Genomic DNA, 23,012 nt, shown 5'->3' with positions numbered 1-23,012 from the left:
ATCAACAGATGAAGAAACGAGAAATGCTCAAGTTCTTCAAGATCAATTTTCCTCATTTTGTCAAAACTCAAACCGATTGGCGTTCTTGTGTACAACAAGCCTTGGCAGACAAACGTTTCATCAAGCTACCTCGGAAGTTTGGAGATGTAGCCAAATACTATGCAATGGACCCTGACTCTTGTAAAATTAGTGACAAAATATTCGACTATCTAAAGTTACCTAGGCCAAGTAGACGTAATCAAGGAGAGCACAATCTTTGTAATAACTTTCTTACAAGAGTCAATTGTATACCAAAAACTGATAGTACTCCGACCCAGTCAAACTCAACTTACTCTACTACTTCAAACTTACTCATTGAGGAAGATGAAAATCATGAGGATCAATGTGTACCAGAAAAACAGGCACAAAAGCAATTGGGAGCGTCTTCCGAAAAACAGATATACGGTTACACGAATCTTTTTCAAACGGCCATTACGAGTTTACCAAGAAAAGAAATGATCACTGAACTAATAGAAATGGCGATCAATAGTTCCCCAAGTCTTACCATGACTTTTCCCGAAATCGTTACGTACATAACCGAGCATTTTCCCGTTTATGCTCGTTCATCGGACTGGTATACATTAAATTTGGAAGAAATCATTCAAAAGTACTTATTACACAATGTCCATTTTGTCAAGTCGCCTCAAGAATTGGATGGTTACAATTTCTGGAAGATAGCGTCAAATTGCAACGCAATTAACGAAGCGAGGCAATCTCAAGGCCTTCTAGAAAAACCACCTTACAGTTACGTCGTTCTTATTCAGATGGCCTTAAAAAATTCACTAGGTAAAATGATGACAGAATCAGCAATATTTAAATTTTTGCAGAAAAACTTTCCATACTTTCGCAAATGTCCCTTCAATTGGCGTGAACAAGTTCAGCAAACATTAACAGAACACGTATGTTTCACTAAATTACCTACGGTAATGGCTGAGATATGTAGATTCGATTACTGGACAATAACCTCAGCTGACAGAATGATTAGCATTTCACTGAACAGTGAGCGAAAGCAAAGCCAATCTTCTTCCGATATACCACCTTACAAGTACATCGAACTTATCCAAATGGCTATCATGAGTTCACCTCATCAAATAAGGACATTACAACAAGTTATCGAATTCTTATTTGATAACTTTCCTTATTTTGCCAGATGTAAAAGCAACTGGCCTAAATGTGTTGGAGCAACCTTGAGACACCACGACATATTTGTTCAGTTGCCATTGAAATGGACAGATGATGTACATTGCTGGACAGTACACCCAGATATGTGTACCATTAGCGAAGAAATGTTTGACAGTGTTAATTTACCTAGGCCATCTATATGGAAGAAGATAGAACGAGAAAATCTTTCCGGCAAAAAAGATCCTACAAATGTTGATATTTCATCCCAGGAAAGCCTAACTATTCCTCTAGCTACAGCTACAGCTTGTTTCACAAGTTTTCCCACTACCACCACATCAACCTCAACAGCTACGTCAATTCCCGTTTCTACTCACTTCACTGGGTTGTGGGAAACCCAAGTAAATCAAGACAGACCAACACAGCCATACAACACATTGTTTCAGAGCAGAGAGTTGCCAGACTGCAACGAAGAGTCTTGGCATGATACAATAAGCTTAAGTGTGGACTAAGTACGTTAAGCAGGACTATAAACATCACATATGCCGGCATGTTTGTAGCGATTTGAGAGTTGATAATCACTCAAATCATGTATGATGTATTTATAGTTAATTTTCCTTAAGTAGTTATATTATCCCTTTTTTATGTTTATGAATTTTTTTTTAACAAAGAATGAACAATGATAATCCTCAAACTCGAAATTATATTGGGGGAAAAGTTCATTAAGAGATATTGCTCTGGAAAAAATCGTTCATGCACGAATTTAATCATACCATTGAATTAAATGAACTTTTAAAATACATATCATAGGAAATTTTCCATGTTTTAATAAAGATTTTATTTAGGAATTTTGATTGAAGTTTTTTGATGTTGTGTTAGTGCAGAGAAAACAGTTAAGTGGGTAAGGATTAAAGAGAACTACTTGACGGTGAATTCAAGGCAAAGGACAAGGAATAAGTACATTAAGAAATCAAGAAGGTAAATAGTATTCTGCACCAGTTTTTCATTTATTTAATGAGACATTTTATGTAAAATAGGTAGGTAGCAATGTTGGAGAGATTGGACGAGCAGTGCGTAAAGTAGCTGAATGCGATGGATGGAGTAGCATGTAAACAAGGCAGCATGTGAGGAAGTAGCATGTTTGGAGGGAAAATGGATGGATCAGCATGAGAAGGTGCCCCATTAGAATGAGTAGCAAGTAAAGAGACTACAATGCAAACTGGAAAAAATGTTAGAAAACGTCATGTAACTGCTGCAGGTAAAGTGACCACCATGCGAATGAACACAATAGGAAAGAGTACCATTTGATGTGCACTAGGTAAAAAGGGCAGGCTGTAATTAAAGAGCATAAGAAGAAATAGCATTTAGAAAAAGGCAGCAAGTAAAAGAGCACCATGTGAAGGTATACAATGTGAACGTGCAGTAAATAAAAAAAGCACAATGTTAAAAAGAAACATAAGAAATAACAGCATGAGAAACAGCAGAATTGCAATTCTTGATGTCCAACCAACCTATTGGGATTTTCCAAATAACGTTTGCCCACACCGTCAAGATCCCATCGTGGCAATAACAAATATTCATTTCGTTTGAACTTCAAACTATCAACAAGGTGACGGAATTCATTGATAATTAATGACGAGTGGTGCCACATAAAAGTAAATGTTTGTGTTCAAACTTTGCATTGATTTTGATTGTTGGAAAGAAAGTAGACTGAAAAATGACTTAATACTTTTTTGGTAAATACGAAAACAGATCCCTTGAATTTCATTTGTGGATTTTTATTCTCCCGATTAAAATAATATTGAGTACAAGATTTTAGTTCAGCAATATCTCCCTATATTCCCAAGGATTGATTCCTCTTCACAGGATGATAAAATAATATATAGTGTTACACGAGATCCAAACGTTGTAACCAATAAGTTTTTTCTTATCAATAAAGGATAGAAATTCTTAAAGGTTAGCCTAAGGATTGGGGATATGGTTTAAGTTCACTAAGTATTCAAAAACCTACAATTTTAACTATTGGAAACTACCAAGCATTGACAACTTCGATAATTTGTTAACTGTCCCTCGTGGCGTAGCTAGCAAAAAATGTTTGGTCATACTCTCTTACAACCTCACGAGGCGCCAAGTGAGAAAATTTTTTAAAAAAATTTAGACCGTCTACGGACCCTAAAACAACAACATTTACCCAACCAATTGAAGTTTAAGTTACCCTTGAATTCTACGAAAAAATGTTTTTAAAAAACAATATTCAATATCTACGTTAATTACAATTAGTACTACACGAAGTAATTCACTCTCGCTCTTTACGATTACAATTTACAAACAATTATCTCTTCTGTTTAACTGCATGAAGACAATACAACTATGTAACTTTTATGATGGGGAAGGCAAACTTACAATAATATAAAAAATGAATAAAAGAAAGTTTATTGTCTGAACAGGAGTTAGAATATTAGGTAGTTTTTAGATAATGAAATAAACAAAAAAACGTAACACGAATCTTTCTGACATTTATCATGCAGCATTAATGATAAGAGCTTTATAACAGTGGCGGATCTAAGGCACATATCTAACCGGTCAAGTGAAGTAGGTAAATAGGAATCAAAGCGAATCAAAGTGAAGTAGGTAAACAGAAATTTGTATGTTCCATGTTTCATAATCAAAGCGAAAGTAGATTATCACTACATTTGTTCAAAAAACATTTTCGTACAAAATCCGGTGCCTATTACGCGTAACTGCGCCACTAAAAGAGCAAGCGTTACTTTGGTGTACTCAGCCGCGAGGTTAGTAGTATCTATATGAATGTATGACCGGTAGCCGGTCTTCAAAGCTCGAAAATATGGTTTGGATTGGTCAGTTTTAAATTTTGACCAGTCTGCAGCCAACTTTAAGGGTGGTTTGACCGATCTGTGGGTTAGCCTGAAAAGTTTCCTTAAACACAATTGGTCAGCAAAAGAGAAAAGTAAACTGTCATTGGTCAATTTCTAATGACAGGTCAGTCGGATCAAAAGTTCAAAATAAACACATCACACTCAAAACAAATCATCGTTCCATCTGTAGGTCTGTATTATAAGGATATTTTTGTGCACTAAATGAAAAAAATGGTTGTAAGTGCGATTGAAAAACCTCATTCCAGGCGTCAAAATATTCCTGCTTTGTCCTATATATACGAGGCACACTTGAAAGAGCTGAATTCTAAACGGAGAAGCGGGTGCTGAGATGATCACGTTGTTGAATTGGAAAATATAAAAATGTAAATGTATTGCATTGCGATTTTGGGGCTGAAGTTTATATTCCTCTGCATTGAAAACAAAGATCAATTACGCAGCTTTAAGGTGTTCGTTAGATTTTTAATTTGTCATGAAAGCACACACAATGTAAAATTTACTTTACTTTGTAATATGACTCTGTTTATTAGGCTCTATTTGCATATTATTTCAAGTGCGTAAACAGTCATGAAAGTGGAGAGTTTATCTTCAAAATACGTCTTGGTTTTTGAGTTATTTAACAATTTTATGACTTATGATTCTTGATATTGGGCAGAAATTTGTATTAAGCTTCGCTTTCATTTTAGATAAAATTTTGAACTTTAATTTGTATTAATATATTCATGTCAATATCAAAATTTTATGAAGGGCGTAAAATAACAAGCTGTACCGCCACTACGTTATAATACCATCTTGTATCACCGAGATAAGAAAACTCAATTACGTGGGAAGTAAGAAAAGCCTTTTCATTGGCGAATTGTTTCTAAAAAAAAGTGGAAAGTACAAACAACAAAGAAAATATTCACAAGTAAAATTCAGGTTGGAGTTTGCCACAATACAAAACTAAGCTATGGGCATCACAATGAACAACATGAGCAAATTCGAGAAATGTAAATAAGTTTATTGGTTGTCTTGACAAGATAGTCAAATTTTAAAAGTGATGGATGATTCACTTATGTATGTATTCAGGTTGATAAGACAACTGATAGTTCCAACAAAGAGTAATTGTAAGTATGATTGTTTGCATGAGTAAAAAGTTTTGTTTATGGAACTTGTAATAAAACTGCAACTGCTATATCAGCATTGGGAAAAGGTAAGTTGAAGAAGCATAGAAACTTTATAGGCACTTATCGGGCAAACAGATGATGCATTTGAAGTAGCAGTTGTAGTTGTATTTCAACTGACAGCTGCAAATCCAAGGCGCCTTTCAATGATACTTCTCCTTTTATTTTTGCGAAAATACTTAATTGCTTTTTGTGGAAACATCAATTGTTTCATCAAACTGAATAATCACAAAGAGAAATCATCTATCTTCTTGAAAATTTTATCTTCTATGATAAAGTCAAGTCAACAAATCAAATCATTTAACATGAGTGGTGACACATTAGCAGAACATATGCACATCCAATCAAGACTGTGATGTAAATACCTTCTAAAGACAAAATCTATTAAAGCAAAGGTCTCAAAAGGCTCTTTAAAATTCGTTATTCATGTTATCATTTGATTATTCATGACCAATACAATTAAATCTGTTTCAATATATAACAGCATTTAAAGTTTTGAGGATTGCTGTATTTTCTCATACCTCTTTCATTTTATTTTAAAGTTGAAACTCTTCACGTTGTGATTGTGACACAAGAGAGTTCACATTAAGCTAGAGCAAATTATTTGCACGTAGTATAAATTTACAAGTTACCATGTACGGATTGCTCTAGAGTTTCTTAAATTTAATATTCCATGACGTGAAGAGAATTCCTTGAATTCCAGGAACAATAGACAGGGCCAGCAAAGTCACTGGCCTTGCGATGCTATCTTGACTTCGCTCTTCCATAAAGCCTATCTTCTTAAGCCTCTTTTTCACTCATCGCAAAACGTAATCGCAAGTTACTCGCAGCGAGCTTACCATGATTTGCAGCATAGTTAAATCATTTGAACAAAATTTGTTGATCACGCGAACAGACTCGCATGCTCGCAGCGAGAGCATTTTGCGATAAGTGGAAAAGAGCCATTAGTGTATCAATTCTTCCCAAAGCTTCGAACACACAATGCTGTTTACAATTTCGGCATCGGCCTTTGGTTTACGATGATATTTTAGTAGCCAGATTATCAAGCAAAGAAAAGCTTTCACGGCAATTAACCGATTATACTTGCTTCGGCAGAATATATACATGGAAATAAAAGATGGATTATAAATATAGTGTTTTGTAATGCTTTGAATGTACACGAACTACAAACACGAATCTCGCACATAAAAAAATTACTCCCGGGATTAAGTTTGGTCACGCCATTCAAAATCAGCATGACCAGATGACCATGCAAAATCAGCATGACCGTACTATGTCATGTTTGAGCACGCTCAGATGCTTTTATCCAATTAAATTAACAAAAATTTCACTAAGCTGTTGCCTGGCAGCAAGATAATGCGTAATAGACTAAAATAAGAAGCAATGTGCAATTCATTAGTTGACCTTCGTCCCAAATACTTATATGTAAATAAGAAACTATCTGGCATCAGAATCTACAATGACAATAACAACAATAAAATAATTTTTGTGGAAATTTTTAGTCATGTTGAGCATGACCAGCATGACCTCTAGCTACGCCCCTGACTGTCCCTTCAACTGGCGTGAACTGGTTAAACAAAACCTAATACATCACGACTGTTTTACTATTTCACATCAGGTATTGGAGAGAAGATGTAGATTCAACTATTGGAAAATATGCCCCATCGACTGCGCAAAAAAACAGTGATCCAAAAACACAGGCGTTTTTCTTCTGAGTAACAACCTTATAGTAACATTGCGCTTGCCCAGATGGCCATCATGAGTTCACCTCGTGAAATAATGACAACGCAAGAAATGTACGATTTCTTTTTGAATAACTTTCTTTATTATGCCAATTGTACACCCACTTAACCCGAATGTATTCGATAAACCTTAAGGCACCACGCCAGTTCTGTAAGCTATCTCTAAAATAGAGCAATAATGTTTAACGAGGTTGATTTTCCTAGACCGCGTACATGTAAAAGGAAAGTTACACCATTTCAAGCATCACTGTTCCTCAGACTAAGCTTCCAACTTGTTTCAGTATTAATATTCTTTCTACAGCATCTACCTCTGCAGCTGGATCACATCTTATATCGTTAACATCAAAAGAGAGGCCATGCAACTCGGACTTTCATGCACGCCAAACCAACCCAGAAAACCCTGACAACTACAACAATAACACATCCAAGAAAAGACAGGTAAAGAGATTACGAGAAAGACACAAATGATTCATGATGGAAATGCTTAAGTGTGGACGAAGCACATAAAAATCTTGAGCTGAACTATCAACAACACACATGCTGCATGCGTGTTTATAACATTGGACTTAATATTATATAGAGATACGGTATTATCTCGTTTGATGCCCGCTTGAAACTTGAAAGAATTTAGTACTATAGATGTACATATGAAGTTATTAAGTCCATTGTCAAATCACATTTGACTCTGAAGATGACTATCGCTAAGGTTGTCGAAACGTCAGTCAACAACAACAAAAACAGTCCTTCTCAGGACTATACTAACCTGGACGATCTACATTTACAGACATGTAACGATACACCCAGGTTCAAACCATTTAAAATATTTTTTGTTATCACTCACTACAACTACATCCGGTTTCTAACATGCAGTTTGGCTGAATTCATTTCTAACCCAATCAGTACCAATCCGTCATTTTATACTTTTCATCATTTCAAGCAATGGCTTACAAGCTAGGTAGCTAGCTTTTTGAGTTCAGCTTTTTAATTTTTTTTTTGTGATCACTCAATACAACAACATTAGGTTACTAAATTTCAGGTTAGCTGAATCCATTTATAACCCAATTAGAAGTACATTTTTATCGTACATCATCAGTTTTGCCAAAATTCAAGGCAACAGCATGCTTTACCATATATTAAATTCGATGTCAACTGTAAAACTTTGGATAAGTCATGAACCTTAGACTGAAATCTATACAAAGTGTAAACAATTTCACATTTGAAATGGCAACTTCTTAACTACTGTGTAGTTATCTCTCGATTCCAAATATAGTAACCCTAACTATTCATTTCTGTAAACCTTAACAAGAATTTAACCTACTTCAAAATCTTCCTATATTGTTGTTCTAAATGGCACGGTGTACGTTGTTCACTTGCCGTACAACGAATATCTTGGTTTGTAGCAAACAATAAAACAGTAACATGGGAACTTGCGGCTGGCGCTCACATTAGCCTTATAAAATATTCTTTTGAGGACTTCCAATAACGGAAAATTATCTCCAAAGAATACCTTAATATAAAGAGTCGGGATTAAGGATCATGACCATGCAAATAAAAATGAGTTCTAGGTCGAGTAGTTAGACATTTTGTTATTGTATTATATTAAATACGACACTCGCGTTATTCCCTTATAGTGAAAATTTCATTAGAAGAGGTTTTAAAGCTTGTTATACTTTCATGGAGCTGATTATATAACTAACATAAGTGTGCTTAAAAATATGACACGAACACTTAGATATTTGACACCAAAATGGTGTTCACGTGAAATGTAAGTCTCGTAAGTGTTACATGACGTATAACACATTATTAATGTCGGGTGAAGACCTCAATAAACAAGGGAAGTAATCGGAGGTTATAGCATGCGAAGTTCAACACTTTTCGTAAAAGTAAAAAGAGTTTGCGTAAGAACTAAGAACCACCACAGGAAACAGCAAAAAGCCAATTTCAGACAATATCTTGTATTTATGTGCTTACCTACGACTACTAAAAACCCATTACAACTATTTGCAGTTAAAACTTAATTTGAAGATTAAAAATATACTCGAACGTTCAAGAAGACCTATTGTTTAAAGAAATTTAGTTTCTTGATTTCTTGTGTAGGTGCACGTACTGCTCCAAAAGATGTTGACGATGTTGATGTTTCCACTGATTTGGTGAAATCTTCAGGCATCGTAAAATCAGGTATAAAATCATGTATATATGTAGAGTCAATTAAGAAAGGAATGTTAGTAGTGGTTGCGTAAGATGAGTTTGACTTGAAGGATTGAGGTGAAAGTTCAAATACTGGAGTATGTATTGAGATTGGTTTTGATATGTTGACAGATGAAACGGTGAAATCATACTTGTATATTTCTAACACGCTCATAATTTAAAATATTGATGAACTCATGATTGCCTCTGTGATCATAGCTTTGTAGGTGTGTGGTGGTTCATCCGAAACTCCTTCCATCGCTTTTGTTTCGTTTTTTTGGCGAAGAGCAAATTGAGCAGCAATTAACCATGCAATTTGGCGATATTGCCCAGTATTGATAATCATCTGAATTCTTAGGCAACTTAACAAAACAGTCTTGGAATTTTAAATATGATCGGACACTTTTATGCCAGTATGTCGAATCCAAGACAATATTGGACTCAGGAAAGTTGTCCAAGATGTAGGTAATGATCTCGTTTTCCGTCATTCTTTGGCGAGGTGAGCTTGTGATAGCCTTCTTAATGAGATTGCCACAACTGTCAGGTGGCTTTCTTTTTGACGGTACCATTTGTTCAGTATTTTTTGGAACACTCAAAAATGGGCTACTAAAGACACTGTTAATTTCCAATTGCCTTTGTTTCGCTTCTCTCGGTAAACAGCAAATTGAGCAGTAATTAACCATGCAATTTGGCGATATTGCCCAGTATTGATAATCATCTGAATTCTTAGGCAACTTAACAAAACAGTCTTCAAATTTTAAATATGATCGGACACTTTTATGCCAGTATGTCAAATCTAAGACAATATTGGACTCAGGAAAGTTGTCCAAGATGTAGGTAATGATCTCGTTTTCCGTCATTCTTTGGCGAGGTGAGCTTGTGATAGCCTTCTTAATGAGACTGCCACAACTGTCAGGTGGCTTTCTTTTTGACAGTACCATTTGTTCAGTATTTTTTGGAACACTCAAAAATGGGCTACTAAAGACACTGTTGTTTTCTAATTGTCTTTGTTTCGCTTCTCTCGGTAAACAGCAAATTGAGCAGTAATTAACCATGCAATTTGGCGATATTGCCCAGTATTGATAATCATCTGAATTCTTAGGCAACTTAACAAAACAGTCTTCGAATTTTAAATATGATCGGACACTTTTATGCCAGTATGTCGAATCCAAGACAATATTGGACTCAGGAAAGTTGTCCAAGATGTAGGTAATGATCTCACTTTCCGTCATTCTTTGATGAGGTGTGCTTGTGATAGCCTTCTTGATAAGATTGCCGCAACTGTCAAGTGGCTTTCTTGTTGATAGTACCATTTGCTCACAATTTGTCGGAGCACTCAAAAATGAGCTACTATTAGCACTGCTATATTCCGACTCTGAACTAACAATGCTGTCAAGAATTGTGGTTAACTCATCTTTCATATTTTGAGTGGAAACGTCGACTTCGGCATCCTGACAACGCTTTTCTGAACTCATGTTTCTTTTCGTTAATAAGTCCTGTTTAAACAAAACATTAGGTATAACAAGTACTTTGAAAAATGTACAATTATTTTGCACATGTATTTTGTTAACCACAGTATAGGAAAGAAACAATAGGGCCAAACATTAAATTATTTTATATCTAATTTATATTACCATAATGAAACAGTTAATTGCATTTCCTGACCAATAGAAAGGCCGAGCTGGCTCACGGCAACCAACTATCTTTTTTAATGATACCGTTAGGAATTTATACAAAATTGACGTGAATGTTTAAAGACGTATTTCCTCTAATTAAAAAGAGAAGGAACATTTAGTTCCTAGTGTCAATTTTCAATACACTATGTATATACTTGATAATTATTCAAGCTCGAAATCTTTTCTTATAAATAAAATGGACAAAGACATGCATTTGAACAGCTAATTGATTTGTATGCAATAGGTTCATGCATTCTAATGTTTGGGTGCTTCGTACATTCTATTGTTTTCAAAAACTATAGTCTTAATTGCTGCCTATAACTTTAGGCATGCTTGTGGTCCGAGAAAAAGAATATTATATAAGTGCTGCGTGAAATCGATTGTTTAATAAATCTCAAGAGAATGGTAGCAAGACAAGAAGTATTTTAGTTAAACAATTTGAAAAAGTGAATACTTACTCAAACTTTTCCACAAAACTACTAAAACCACTTGCCATCTGCAACAGTAACATCAATGAATATAGTATTCCACAAAATAATACAATATTGTTAAATAAAAACCAAAAATACTTTTGCTGCATACCTAGTAACCAGCATGCCTGATCCAAACCCTAACCTAAATCCAAATAGTAACCTTACCCGATAATCCTTGAAGTCAATGTCACAATGCATATCAAAATTTGTATTGTGGTAACACCTTCGTTACCACTCAGTTTCTTTCAGTAACTGTTTATTTTTTGTACCATTTGGTCAAGTGGGCAAAAAGTGGCGAATGAAAAACGTTGTCTATACCATAAATTTTTACAAATACTTCAGTAATTTTGTCACTTTTATCTCTAAATGAAAAAAAACGCACTCTAAAATCCCCAGTACTGCATCCAACTACTTAATTTAACGCTGTTGATCAAATATTCGCGTATTCTCCTACGTTAATTCTTCAAAGCCATTTAATTAAATGATGCTGTGCTATTGCTCATTGAAAGATTTTCATTTCTAAAAAATAAGTAAAAAGGCTAAGTTGGTGATCATAAAAATGCTTACCACATTTTTAATTTAAAAATAAAAAAAAATGAAAAATTTTTTTGGCATAAAAGTAATGCATTATGTATCAGAGCAGTATTTTTGAAAAGAACATAGACAGGATCAACATGTGAACGAGAACCATGTGAAAGAGCAGCAGGTAAAGTGAGCACCATATAAACTGGTCATAAAGTGAAAAAAACATCAAATAAACTGCTGCACATAAAGTGACCACCATGTGAAGGAGTACATAGGGAGAGAACACCATGCGAAGGAGCACCATGTAAAATGGCAGCATGTAAATAAAAACATGGGAAATACGGTATGTAAAAAGGAAAAATGTGAAGAAATACAATTGAAGTATACTCCGTATAAAAAGTCCATGCTTAACTCAATATTTGAGAAGGAAGCAACATAATTCATTTGAGTAATTATATTACTAAATTTTTACAAATTGATCATCAGCCTCAAATAAAATTGTCTTGTTTCCTTCGGAAATATTGATCTAAACACGAACTTTTTAATCGGAGTATGCTTCATTTTGAAGGAGCACCATGTAAAAAGTACAGCAGAATTGAGATTTGTGATCTTCATCCTATCTATTGAGATTTTCCAAATAACAATTGCTCACACTACCTAGATCCCACAATGGCAATGATAAATATTTATTTCTTTTGAACCTCAAATATCAATTAAACAGACCAAGTAATAAAGAAAAGGATTTACAAAGACGACGAAAGCGGGTAACTTCTGCACCTAAATATAGACCTGGTTTTGAAGCAACCTCAACCTCGTGTCTTTGTTTTGTGCATTTTAAGGAATCGTGTTTTAATGTATATCTGAGTGTTTCCGTTAAATTAAAACGGCGACTAATTAAAGATGCAGTTCCCACTATTGATGTGGCTGAATTCATGGAACCAGTTGAAGAGGAGTTGACCGATCGAAAACGAAGACAAGTAAGTGTTATATTGACTGGCGTACAATTGTAGTTGATGTTTCTGATATATAACAGCCTTTAACCGTTTTAGTTTGCCAGAAGCATTCTTATTAGACTCATCTGGGCATAGATGTATCATCCTACAAATTTGCAATGTGCAGACAGCATTGGTATCATTAGGTAAAGGTATGTATTATACTAGAATTTTTGTGACACCACCAAAGCTTTTGTTACATGTTTTTAATGCATAGTTACAGTATTACTAAAGGCATTATCATACTTCATGGGTCTCTTGTCATAAATTTAGTGTGGAGATAACCACGATTATGGTAATGTTGTATAATATTTTGTCTCCTTTTTATTTATGCTTTTATTATTGCACTGTGTTTGTTTGTTTGTTTTTTGAGGTTGACGAGAAAGAAGCTGAAAGACTAATGAACAGTACTTAAAAATCAAATTGAAATAATAAACACATTATTTCAATTCAGATTTCAAAGTGCACAAATAATTGCATAACATGATGGGGAAGAGTCATTAAATGATGAACTTATTTTGAAGTGAGCTGATGGTGCACATTTTCATTCCGAAACATGATAAATTTTCATGTTTAATATAAGTTATCATTTACCCACATCTAGCTATCATCATTCTACAAGCGCTCCCCTGAAGTCATATAGCCAGTTTTGTTCCTTGCTGGATATGTTTTTCTTATGTGATGATAAACAAATACAGGCAAAGGTCTGCTGTTTTCCCACTCAATTGTCCCACATAACCATTTAATTAGCCTTCGATATGCAACAGCTCCCATGTGTCTACAATAAATGAAGACATTAAACAAGTATTAAACATCTCATGTGTCATTAAATAGTAATTTCACTCACTGGTTTATTGATTGTGATATCCTACAATGGTAGGCACGTCCACTCCTGTCTCTTAATAACGGCCTAACAGTTTCAAGAACTGAATGGTGCACCATATTTGCCAAAATCTTCATGCTGGGTAATACACTTGATTTACTTAATGCTGCCATCATACCACACCTCTTGCATAGAAGGTCCCATTTTCTTGCAGCACCTATACTCTGGTGCCCCTTCTAGTAACTCTACATGGCAGCATTGACAGGTGCTCCTGTAAGAACAAGCAATTTTTCTTGCAAATGAATTCTTGACGTACTAGTAACCCAAAGTAATGCAAGTAATCGGATAAAAATTTAAAAACGTACATTGTGCTAAACTCACCATTTGGTAACTGGAATTGTGCCATCACTTCTTTGTTCTAAAATGTCTGTAAGAAGTCCATTCCGATCATCTGGGGGTATAAACATGTTCTCCAAACTCTGCTATAATGGGTCATCATCATAGGGTAAAGAATTTGCCCTTTCGACATAATCCACCGAGGGAAGTACTTCATTCACAATTCGAATCATGTTCAAACATAAAGCGCAAATGGCTCTGATGTTCCGAACATTGAGGAGATTTATAGGAAGCCATGCCTTCACAATACTTTTTCTTAGTATTACGATGTTAATTGTGCGAAAATATTAAAAAATCAAAACAAAAGCAGTGAAAAATCTCAATAAAAACGTTGATTTGTAATATAATGTATTATTGCAAGAAACTGACGTGTTCAACTATTTACGTCACAAGCTCAAGACGGCAGAGGAAAAAGTTCGGAAATAGTAACCAACTTTGGCAGCAAAATGGACTTACTTAAACATGGCTCCTAGAGCTCATTTATGTCTCAAACTTCTTCTAGTGCTCTAAACTTCAATAATATGTAACGAAAACGGGGCGAAAATTCATTGCATATGCACTTTAAAGTTCATTGTTCGATTTTCCTTTTCTTTATTAAAATAAGATTGAGTACAAGATATCAATTCATTAATATTTCTCTGCGAACCCAAAGCATGATTCCTCGTCACCGGATAGTAAAAGAATAACTGATCCGAACGTTTTAATCTGATCCGAACGTTGTAACCAATACGTTTTCTGTTATCAATAAAGTTCTTTCGCTTAGAAAAACAATTGGCTGCATTGATACATGATTGATCCCCAAGGAGTGAATAAACTCTCTTTAGTGCTCAGTATCCAATCCAGCAAGAATGTGTAGTTTTGTTATGCGATGAAATTAAGTTTTTTGGTTGAGATCTCTAACCTTATTAAGCTTTTCTTGAGTCCTTCACCGCAGTCAAATATGTTTGTACGACGTAAGAATTTCAATTTAACTATGACGTTGGAATCAATATCAGCGAGAACAAAAATAAACATGAGTTCTGAAAATTATTGTGGCGATGCAAAAACCGAAATTCCCTTTATAGAAGAAACAAGTGAGACAATTCCGACATCTCCAGAGAAAAGTTTGGCTTAACATCGAAAAGCAGTAGGAGAAATGAAGCAATCAAGGCAAAAACCACTGATACCATCGGCAAGGAAATCATGTCACATGATCGAGAACCAAATCAAAACAGCTATACAGAGTTTTTCAAGTCATAAGTTGAAATTTTTAAATATAATTGGGTACATCGCTGATAATTTTCCTGAGACTGCTAGACATTCACCGAATTAGCATAAAATCATTCAGAAGTCCTTAAAACACAAAGAAATTATTATGAATTTGCATCAAGAATTTGATGGTTGCCAATTCCAGACAATCGCGCCACAACCTGGCACATTACAGCTGAAGTGATTTGATAAACCATCGTACAGTTACGTCGTTCTTTGAAAAATGGCCATCGTGAGTTTACCACGTGAAAAAATGACAACAAAAGAAATGTACGATTTCTTTTTGCATAGCTTTCCTTATTATGCCAATTGTACAACCGACTGACGTCGATGTATTCGAGCGACATTAATTGGTCACGTCAGTTTTGTTATGCTACCTCTGAAATGGAGCAATGATATACGATGATGATATACAGTAGACCGAGAAAGATGTATTATAAATGAAAAAATGCTTGACGAGGTTGATTAGCCTAGACCAAAAACATGGAACAAGCAACGTTACATCACTTCAAGCCTCACAGTTCCTCAGCTAAAGTTCCACTCGTTTCACTATTAATGATATTCTTTCCACAACATCAACCTCTACAGCTAGATCACATCTTTTATCTTTAACATCACAAGAAACTCCATGCCACTCCAAACCAACCCAGACAATCCTGACAAGTACAACAATGACACATTATCTCAGAGAAGAGAGATTCCAGATTACAAGAAAGACGCCGTTCATTCTACCTGAGGAGGAAGTACATGAAAATGTTAAGCTGAACTATCAACAAAACACATGCTGCACGCCCTTTCGTAATGTTGACTCAATATTAGAGATAGGGTATTATCTGGTTTCATGCACGCTTGTTTCTTGAAACAGTTTAGTGCCATAGACGTACGTGGCAAGTTATTAAGTCCATCGTGTTAAATAAGCCTCCTGATTAAAGAACAATAACTTACTACTGAAAATATTTCAGTTTATAGGCAGTTTTATTTTACACTTTTTATCATTTCAAGCAATGTCGTAGCGAGGCCAGGTTGCATATTGAGTCCAACTTTTAAAATAGTTTTTTGTTATCACTCACTACATCTACATCAGGTTTCAAACATGCAGGTTGGCTGAATTCATATATAACCCAATCAGTACCACATTTTATCGTATATCATAGTTTTTCCACAATTAAAGACAGCAGTCTTCTTTACTATATATTGAATTCGATGCCAACTGTTAAACTTTGGCTAAGTTGAGAAACTAGTACATTTTGTTCCAGGCTATTAAATTAGCTACGCTAAACTACCCTAACTATTCATTTCGGTAAACTTTTGCTAGAATTTAACCCCCTTCAAAATCTTTCGAAAAACTTTCTCTAAATGGCATGCGTTTTGTATATGTTGTTCATTTGTTGTACAACAAATATCTTTGCATTTACCAAAAAACAACTTAGGAAATCGTGAGTGGGGACCACAATAGCCTTTTGAAATACTCTTTAGAAGACTTCAAATAACATTGTGTATCACAAACTCGGAAATTAATCACTTATGAATACCTCAATATTAAGATATGTGATCAAGGATCATGACCATGCAAATGAACACGAATTGTTCAAGGGAAGATACAATTGTTGTCAGTTCCGTGAGTCGAGTACTTATTGATATTTTGTGATTGTATTCTTTTAAATACAAAACACCCTTATTCGCTAATAAGTCAAAATTTCATACTGGTTATACCTAAATGGAGCTGATTTTGTAACTTACGTAAGGGGGGCTAAATATATGATATAAATATCTGGATATTTGTCACCAAAATGTAGTCCACGTAAAATGTAAGCCTCACAAAGTATACATGATGTATAACACATTTATTAAACAGTTTGGTGAAGTTATCAATAATCAAGGCAAGTAATCTGAGATTATAACGTGTTAACTGTAACATTTTTTGTAATAGCAAAAATAATTTGTTCAAAAAAGTAAGCATTACCATGGAAAATAGCAAAATGCAAATTTAAGAAAAAATCTTGGATTTATATGCTTAGCTAAAACTATTAAAAACCATTACAACTATTTGCAATTAAAACTTAATTTGAAGAAATAAATCAAACTAGGGACGTACATACGCCCTAATGTTTCCATACATTTAGTTCCAGAGAGAAATTCATCGTCATAAATTCTTTTATCTGCGACTTCCACGGACGTTTGTAAGATCTAGTTAAATTAGTTGCGTGTGTCATCTGATGATTGTGTATTCGTTGACCATACAGATAATACTGTGGGAAGAATGATTTCTTGTGTTGGTGCACGTACTGCTCCAGTAGATGTTGACGATGTTGGTGTTTCCACTGATTTGGTGAAATCGTCAAGCATCGTAAAATCAGGCATAATAAAGGATTCAGATGAGGCAGCTAAGTTTAAACTAGTCGGGCAAAAGGAGTTTGACTGCAATGATTGGGGTGAAAGTTCAAATATTGGAGTATTTATTGAGATTGGTTTTGTTGTGTACAAAGAAGAAACTGTGACATCTTTATGCACTGCAAAATCAGATATATTTGTAGATTCAGATGAGACGGGAAAGTTTGAAATAGCAGTGTAAGGTAAATTTGACTGAAATGATTGAGGTGAAAGTTAAATTTTTTGAGTATGTATTTACTTTGGTTTTGGTATGTCGACAGATGATACGGCGAAACCATCATGCACCGTCGTATCAGAAAAATTTGTTGATTTAGATGAGGCAAATAGGTCTGAAGTAGTACGGGAAAGTCTATAGGCAAATAGTAATCCCCAAAGACGTGATCTTATTTTGCACCGTAGTTGCATAGACAACCTAATTGCAAGCCCCAAATTCTTCAAATCAAAAGATATTTTCTATTAAGTACATATGACAGTAGCTACAAATCATTTTACCTGTTTTGATTCATATTCAAACCATATGCAAAGTACAAAAAAGGACCCATATTCGGGCTCGTGTTGACTTGAAACTTCCATCGAGAGAAATCGGAGACTTTTTCATTTCTAAATAACAAACAAGGTTTGTAAATATTCTATGAAATTTACTGATTATTTGTTTTTCAATTTAAAGTTTTACCTTGATAGCTTACTCACGGGTTTCCTTACTGTAATAATTTCAAGCTGATTGGTCTCATCGTTTTTAAAAGTTCCTTTGTTTGTTCTAACTACAAGAGTCATCTTTGTTTTCTTCTGTTGAATTAATACGTGACATGTTTGTTACTCTGCATTTAGTTTTCTTTGGAGAAGCACGGTTCTCCAGCAAATTAAAGTCATTTTCTGTCGAAGAGTAGCACGTTCTTAAAGAAACCGATAACGTTTCAATGATTAGATCTTTGTAAACATCATCGTCTATTTTTACGCTTTCACTGTAAGATATTTCCAAATTACAGTGAGTTGATTTTAGATGATTGTCCTTATCATCATGTGAGCTATTAACATTATGCATATCTGCATCGTACATTCTATCTAAAGGATCTGTGTTACATGATTTCCTGTCATCTAAATCCTTTTCACCTTTAGAAAGTTGACCAGTCCAAACATCAACACCAGCTGCCTGTTTGGAAGCATTAGAATCATGAATGTCAATAACGTTGTCATTTGAATCTTCATTTACAGAAATGATTCGTTGATTTTCTGCAAAGTCATTTCTATCATGCCCTTGTACACCATCACCATGATCTAGTTAAGTTATCTCACATTGTTCGGCCAGCGACAGCCTACGAAGATCAACGGTGAAGATTTTTTGAGAGATCGGTCGAGATGTGTTTAGATGCAGATGATAATTTGGATGAACACTTTAAAATCTTCAAAAGTAAATTTCTTGACGAACATAGTAACATTAAAGCTGACGTGTGCGATGTACTTGAAAGGTGAAATACTCTAAATGTAGTTCTTGGAGAAATTCAACTTGAATTTTCAGTATTACAAAAACGAATTTTTATCTTGATATGAGCTTAAACATTTGTTTTAAGCTTCACGTGGCTTCGTGCAGAATATGGAACAGCTGGCCCAAACAAGAAGATGCCATCTCCTCACTTATATGTTATGGTTGATGATAGTCAAGAAAAATCGAATAAAATTATAAAGCAAGAGATTGATGGAAAATTTGGATTGAAGCTTCGAAATACATTGATTTGCCGCGTAAAGCTCCTAAAAAAGCAAATTTTTGATTGCTGTCTGATTTTCGCGCTGCAAGAAAGGATCAAAATGACGTTGGATGTCGTAGTACATTTGAAAGTATTTATTTGTAATTAGATTAGCCGGACATAACTGATTCTTTGGAAATACTTATGATCAATTACATTAAAGTAAATGGTTTGAACCCGGGAGTATCGTAACATGCATAGGCGTACGGGGGGGGGGTGGGCTGGGGGGGCTGCAGCCCCAATTTCTCGAGAATTTGTGTATTCGGGCAAGCATTTACATGATATTCTGGCAAGATACTTACTACAGTTTTTAAATTTTCAATATTAATCTACATCATTTCTATATCATAAACTGCTTCGGTTCTTGAGCGTGAACGGTCTTTTAATGGATGGTTTTAAATTGTTTAAATTACTTAAATTTCAGGAGGTAAAATAAAAATCGCGTAAAGTGATTGGGTGCAAAATTTTTCTTGAGACATAATAGGAGAATTTTACATCCGCCCCATTATAATATAAACAAATTACGTCACGAGAAATCGGTCTATTTACTAGCGATATTGCGACGAATATATTCGGTGTTTACAACTTTTAAACGAACACGAACGCCGATATTTTCAATCAGAGCAAAGCTTTTGGTATTAAATTTATCCACATAACGTTCTCCATTTATAAAAAAGGGCTGAGGTCAGTAAAAGTCTTGAAATGTCTTGAAATTGCGAAAAATCGTCTCCCCACACGCTATCCGTTATACATTAATATATAGATTAACAATCGCTGCGATCCCCAAAAGTGATTTTTAATTTTTGCATGAAAATTAGGCTTCGTATGGAGAGGCACTGTCCATTCCATTGATTAGATTAGTGCCATTCACTCTATGATTGTTGTTCAAGGAAACTATTATCCACAAGGGGAAAACATTTAGTAGCCAAGCTCTAATAAAGCGTACATATGGCGTCTCGTAAACGACCGTATCGACATCGCGTTTGGTGCGAGGAATGCAGCAAGGAAATTGACAGTGATTATAAGGAGGTCCACTTTCGACGAGTTCACAATAATGAAAAAGTTAAGTGTCATCGAGTGATGGATTCATCGGATTTATCGCAGTCAAAGATCAGTGGTTTCTTTGTAAAAAGTAACATGACAACCAAGGATGATAACCTAACCTTACAGGAAACAGAATCGAGTGCTAGTAAAGATTTAGCAGCCACTGGGTCTTTTGAGGAAAATCTACCTGAGATTAATTTGAAGGAGCCCATAAGCGAAGACCAAACGGAACCAATGAGAACGTTTATTGATGTTGATGAATTAAATCCACTGACGCAGTTCAGAGAAAATAAAGAATTGAATACGGTCACGGATAATGAAAATCTTACTTCCAGTGACGCACTGTTCATCGAAGAATTTAACTTAAATCAAAATATACAACGCGTTGCAACACCAGAATCAACGACGACGTCTAACACTCTAGACACAACAGCAATACAAGATTTAGATTCAACAGCATCTGTTCTAAATGAACAGACTAGAAAGGTTTCCTTAACAGTATGAATGAAGAAGAGATTTCCACCTTGCACGCCCCAAAACAGCCTATATTAGGTGAATATCCTGCACGAAAATTCGGCAGTGAAACATTTGTGCGACGATTTCAGCCTGAATGGTACAAGAAATATCCATGGATTAGTTACGAAGTGGATAAAGATGCATGCGTTTGTTTTGCCTGTAAAGAATTTGGGAAGAATACTTCATTTGTGCTTACAAATTGGAAGAAGTCGTCAAAGCTGGCAAAACATGGCAAGAGTGAGAACCACGTCAGATCCATGACAAGATGGCTCCAGTTTAAAGCAATGGAAAGAAAGAAAACCTCCGTACTACAACAGCTGAATAGTGCACACCAGGACCAGGTTGCTATTAACAGACAATACTTAAAAGTAATCATACAATCTTTGATGTACACTGCACAACAAAATGTTGCAATTAGAGGTCATGAAGAGATTCGGGGTGATATATGGGAGATATCTGATATAAATAGAGGAAACTTTCTCGAGTTACTTTGCATAAGATGCAACGATTTGCCTTGGCTGAAATCTAAACTTCAAAGCCAGCTGCAGACACATGCTCAGTGGACATCCCCTGCTATTCAAAATGAACTACTGGAAATAGTAGCAAGTGTCATGCTTGAGAGGATAGCAGAAGAAGCAGAAGTAGCGACTACTACGGAATAGTTGTCGATGAAACGGCAGACATCAGTCGAACAGAGCAATTATCTCTTTTCCTCAGATATGTTTTCAATGGCGAAACCAAAGAGACATTCACTGGTTTCTATTCAACCAAATCTACGGAAGGAGAAGTATTGTATGAGCTGTTAAAGACAGCCATTGGCAGGCTAGAGTTGACATTGGAAAACATTGTCGCAGAATGCTTTGATGGCGCTGCAAATATGAGTGGCCCTCGCAAAGGACTTGCTGCACGCATGAAGGAGTGCTCACCTCTTAGCATCTATGTTCACTGCCATGGGCATCGGCTTAACTTGGCGCTACAAGATACGATGACTACAATTGAGCCACTTCAGAAAGCTTTAGGTGTGATCCAGAGTCTCCATAATTTCTTGGAAGGAAGTCCCAAACGCCACTCCATCTTCAATGACATCAAGGTCGAAGATGAGGACGAAGATATTACACTGACTATTAAATCGCAGAGTGCTACTAGATGGTCTTGTCGTTGGGCAGCTGTAAAGCAGCAGTAAACCAATTACCTAAGATCATCGAGGTTCTCCTTACACTCTCAAAAGATCGCGATCCGAAGACCTACAATGACAGCAATTCGCTACTTAACTCGATTTGCGACTTTCGGTTCGTTTTTGGTTTGATGGTATTAAAGGTTATTTTATCTAACACCGATGGTTTGAGCAGGTACCTACAAGGAAAGCAAATGGATGTCGCCACAGCAAAGAAGAGTGTTGATGGCGTGATTAAGACATTAATTGATGTCGTTCCCTCGAAAATTTCGAACTGTTATGGTCACGGGCTGAAATCATAGCACACAAAATTAAGGAGCAAATTGAAGGTACAGAATTCAATTTCAAAGATGCAAAAGTACCAAGATTCCAACAGCCGTCACGGCGGCTCCAAGCTCTCGTCGGTGAAATGGCTGAAGTAAATGCAGAAGTGGAAAATCGAACAGAAAAAGATTACTATCGTATCACATGCTACTACCTAAGCATTGACAAGATTGTGGCGGAGATGAAATCAAGATTTGAAGGTAGTGATCAAGAGGTCCTATTGGCACTTGCAGATATTGTGTTCAACAGGTCTCCAACCACGGCGAATGTTGAGTTGGTATCACACTTCTATGGTATCGACAGTGAGCTTCTTAGTAGCGAGAAAAATGTCTTTGAGAATATTGACGTTGATTTCCCTTGTGCTGAGAGAAAACGCTGCCAAAATTGTTAAGAGAATGTTCGAAAATGGTGTTCATGAAGTCCTGCCTGTGGCTTACAAAGTATTTTCGATTCTGGCCGCGATCCCGGCAACATCCTGCTCAGCAGAAAGATCTTTTAGCGCTCTTCGTCGCTTAAAACCTATCTTCGAAGTACAATTGGTCAA

At 35.5% G+C, this 23,012-nt stretch overlaps 1 protein-coding gene and 2 long non-coding RNA genes across 3 annotated transcripts; all 3 read left to right on the top strand.

The window, feature by feature from the left end:
* Window positions 1-2,803: 2,803 nt before the first annotated feature.
* Window positions 2,804-19,122, top strand: LOC124438974. The gene is made up of 3 exons (XR_006946229.1): window positions 2,804-2,813; window positions 12,606-12,610; window positions 19,035-19,122. It is a non-coding gene; the product is annotated as an uncharacterized LOC124438974 (long non-coding RNA).
* On the top strand, window positions 12,719-13,333 carry LOC124438973. Its single transcript, XR_006946228.1, has 3 exons — window positions 12,719-12,795; window positions 12,868-12,962; window positions 13,184-13,333. It is a non-coding gene; the product is annotated as an uncharacterized LOC124438973 (long non-coding RNA).
* A 741-nt stretch (window positions 19,123-19,863) lies between the features above and the next one.
* LOC124439449 lies at window positions 19,864-20,958 on the top strand. The gene is made up of 2 exons (XM_046989674.1): window positions 19,864-20,094; window positions 20,301-20,958. The coding sequence occupies exon 2, from the start codon at window positions 20,359-20,361 to the stop codon at window positions 20,956-20,958; it is 600 nt and encodes a 199-aa protein (XP_046845630.1). The 5' UTR covers window positions 19,864-20,094; window positions 20,301-20,358.
* The last annotated feature ends 2,054 nt before the right edge of the window (window positions 20,959-23,012 follow it).

The sequence above is a fragment of the Xenia sp. Carnegie-2017 genome, unplaced genomic scaffold (assembly GCF_021976095.1).
Source record: "Xenia sp. Carnegie-2017 unplaced genomic scaffold, XeniaSp_v1 HiC_scaffold_19, whole genome shotgun sequence".
In the NCBI taxonomy this organism is placed as follows: domain Eukaryota; kingdom Metazoa; phylum Cnidaria; class Anthozoa; order Malacalcyonacea; family Xeniidae; genus Xenia; species Xenia sp. Carnegie-2017.
The sequence above is the reverse complement of the archived record's forward strand: the minus strand, read 5'-3'. Positions and strand labels throughout refer to the sequence as shown.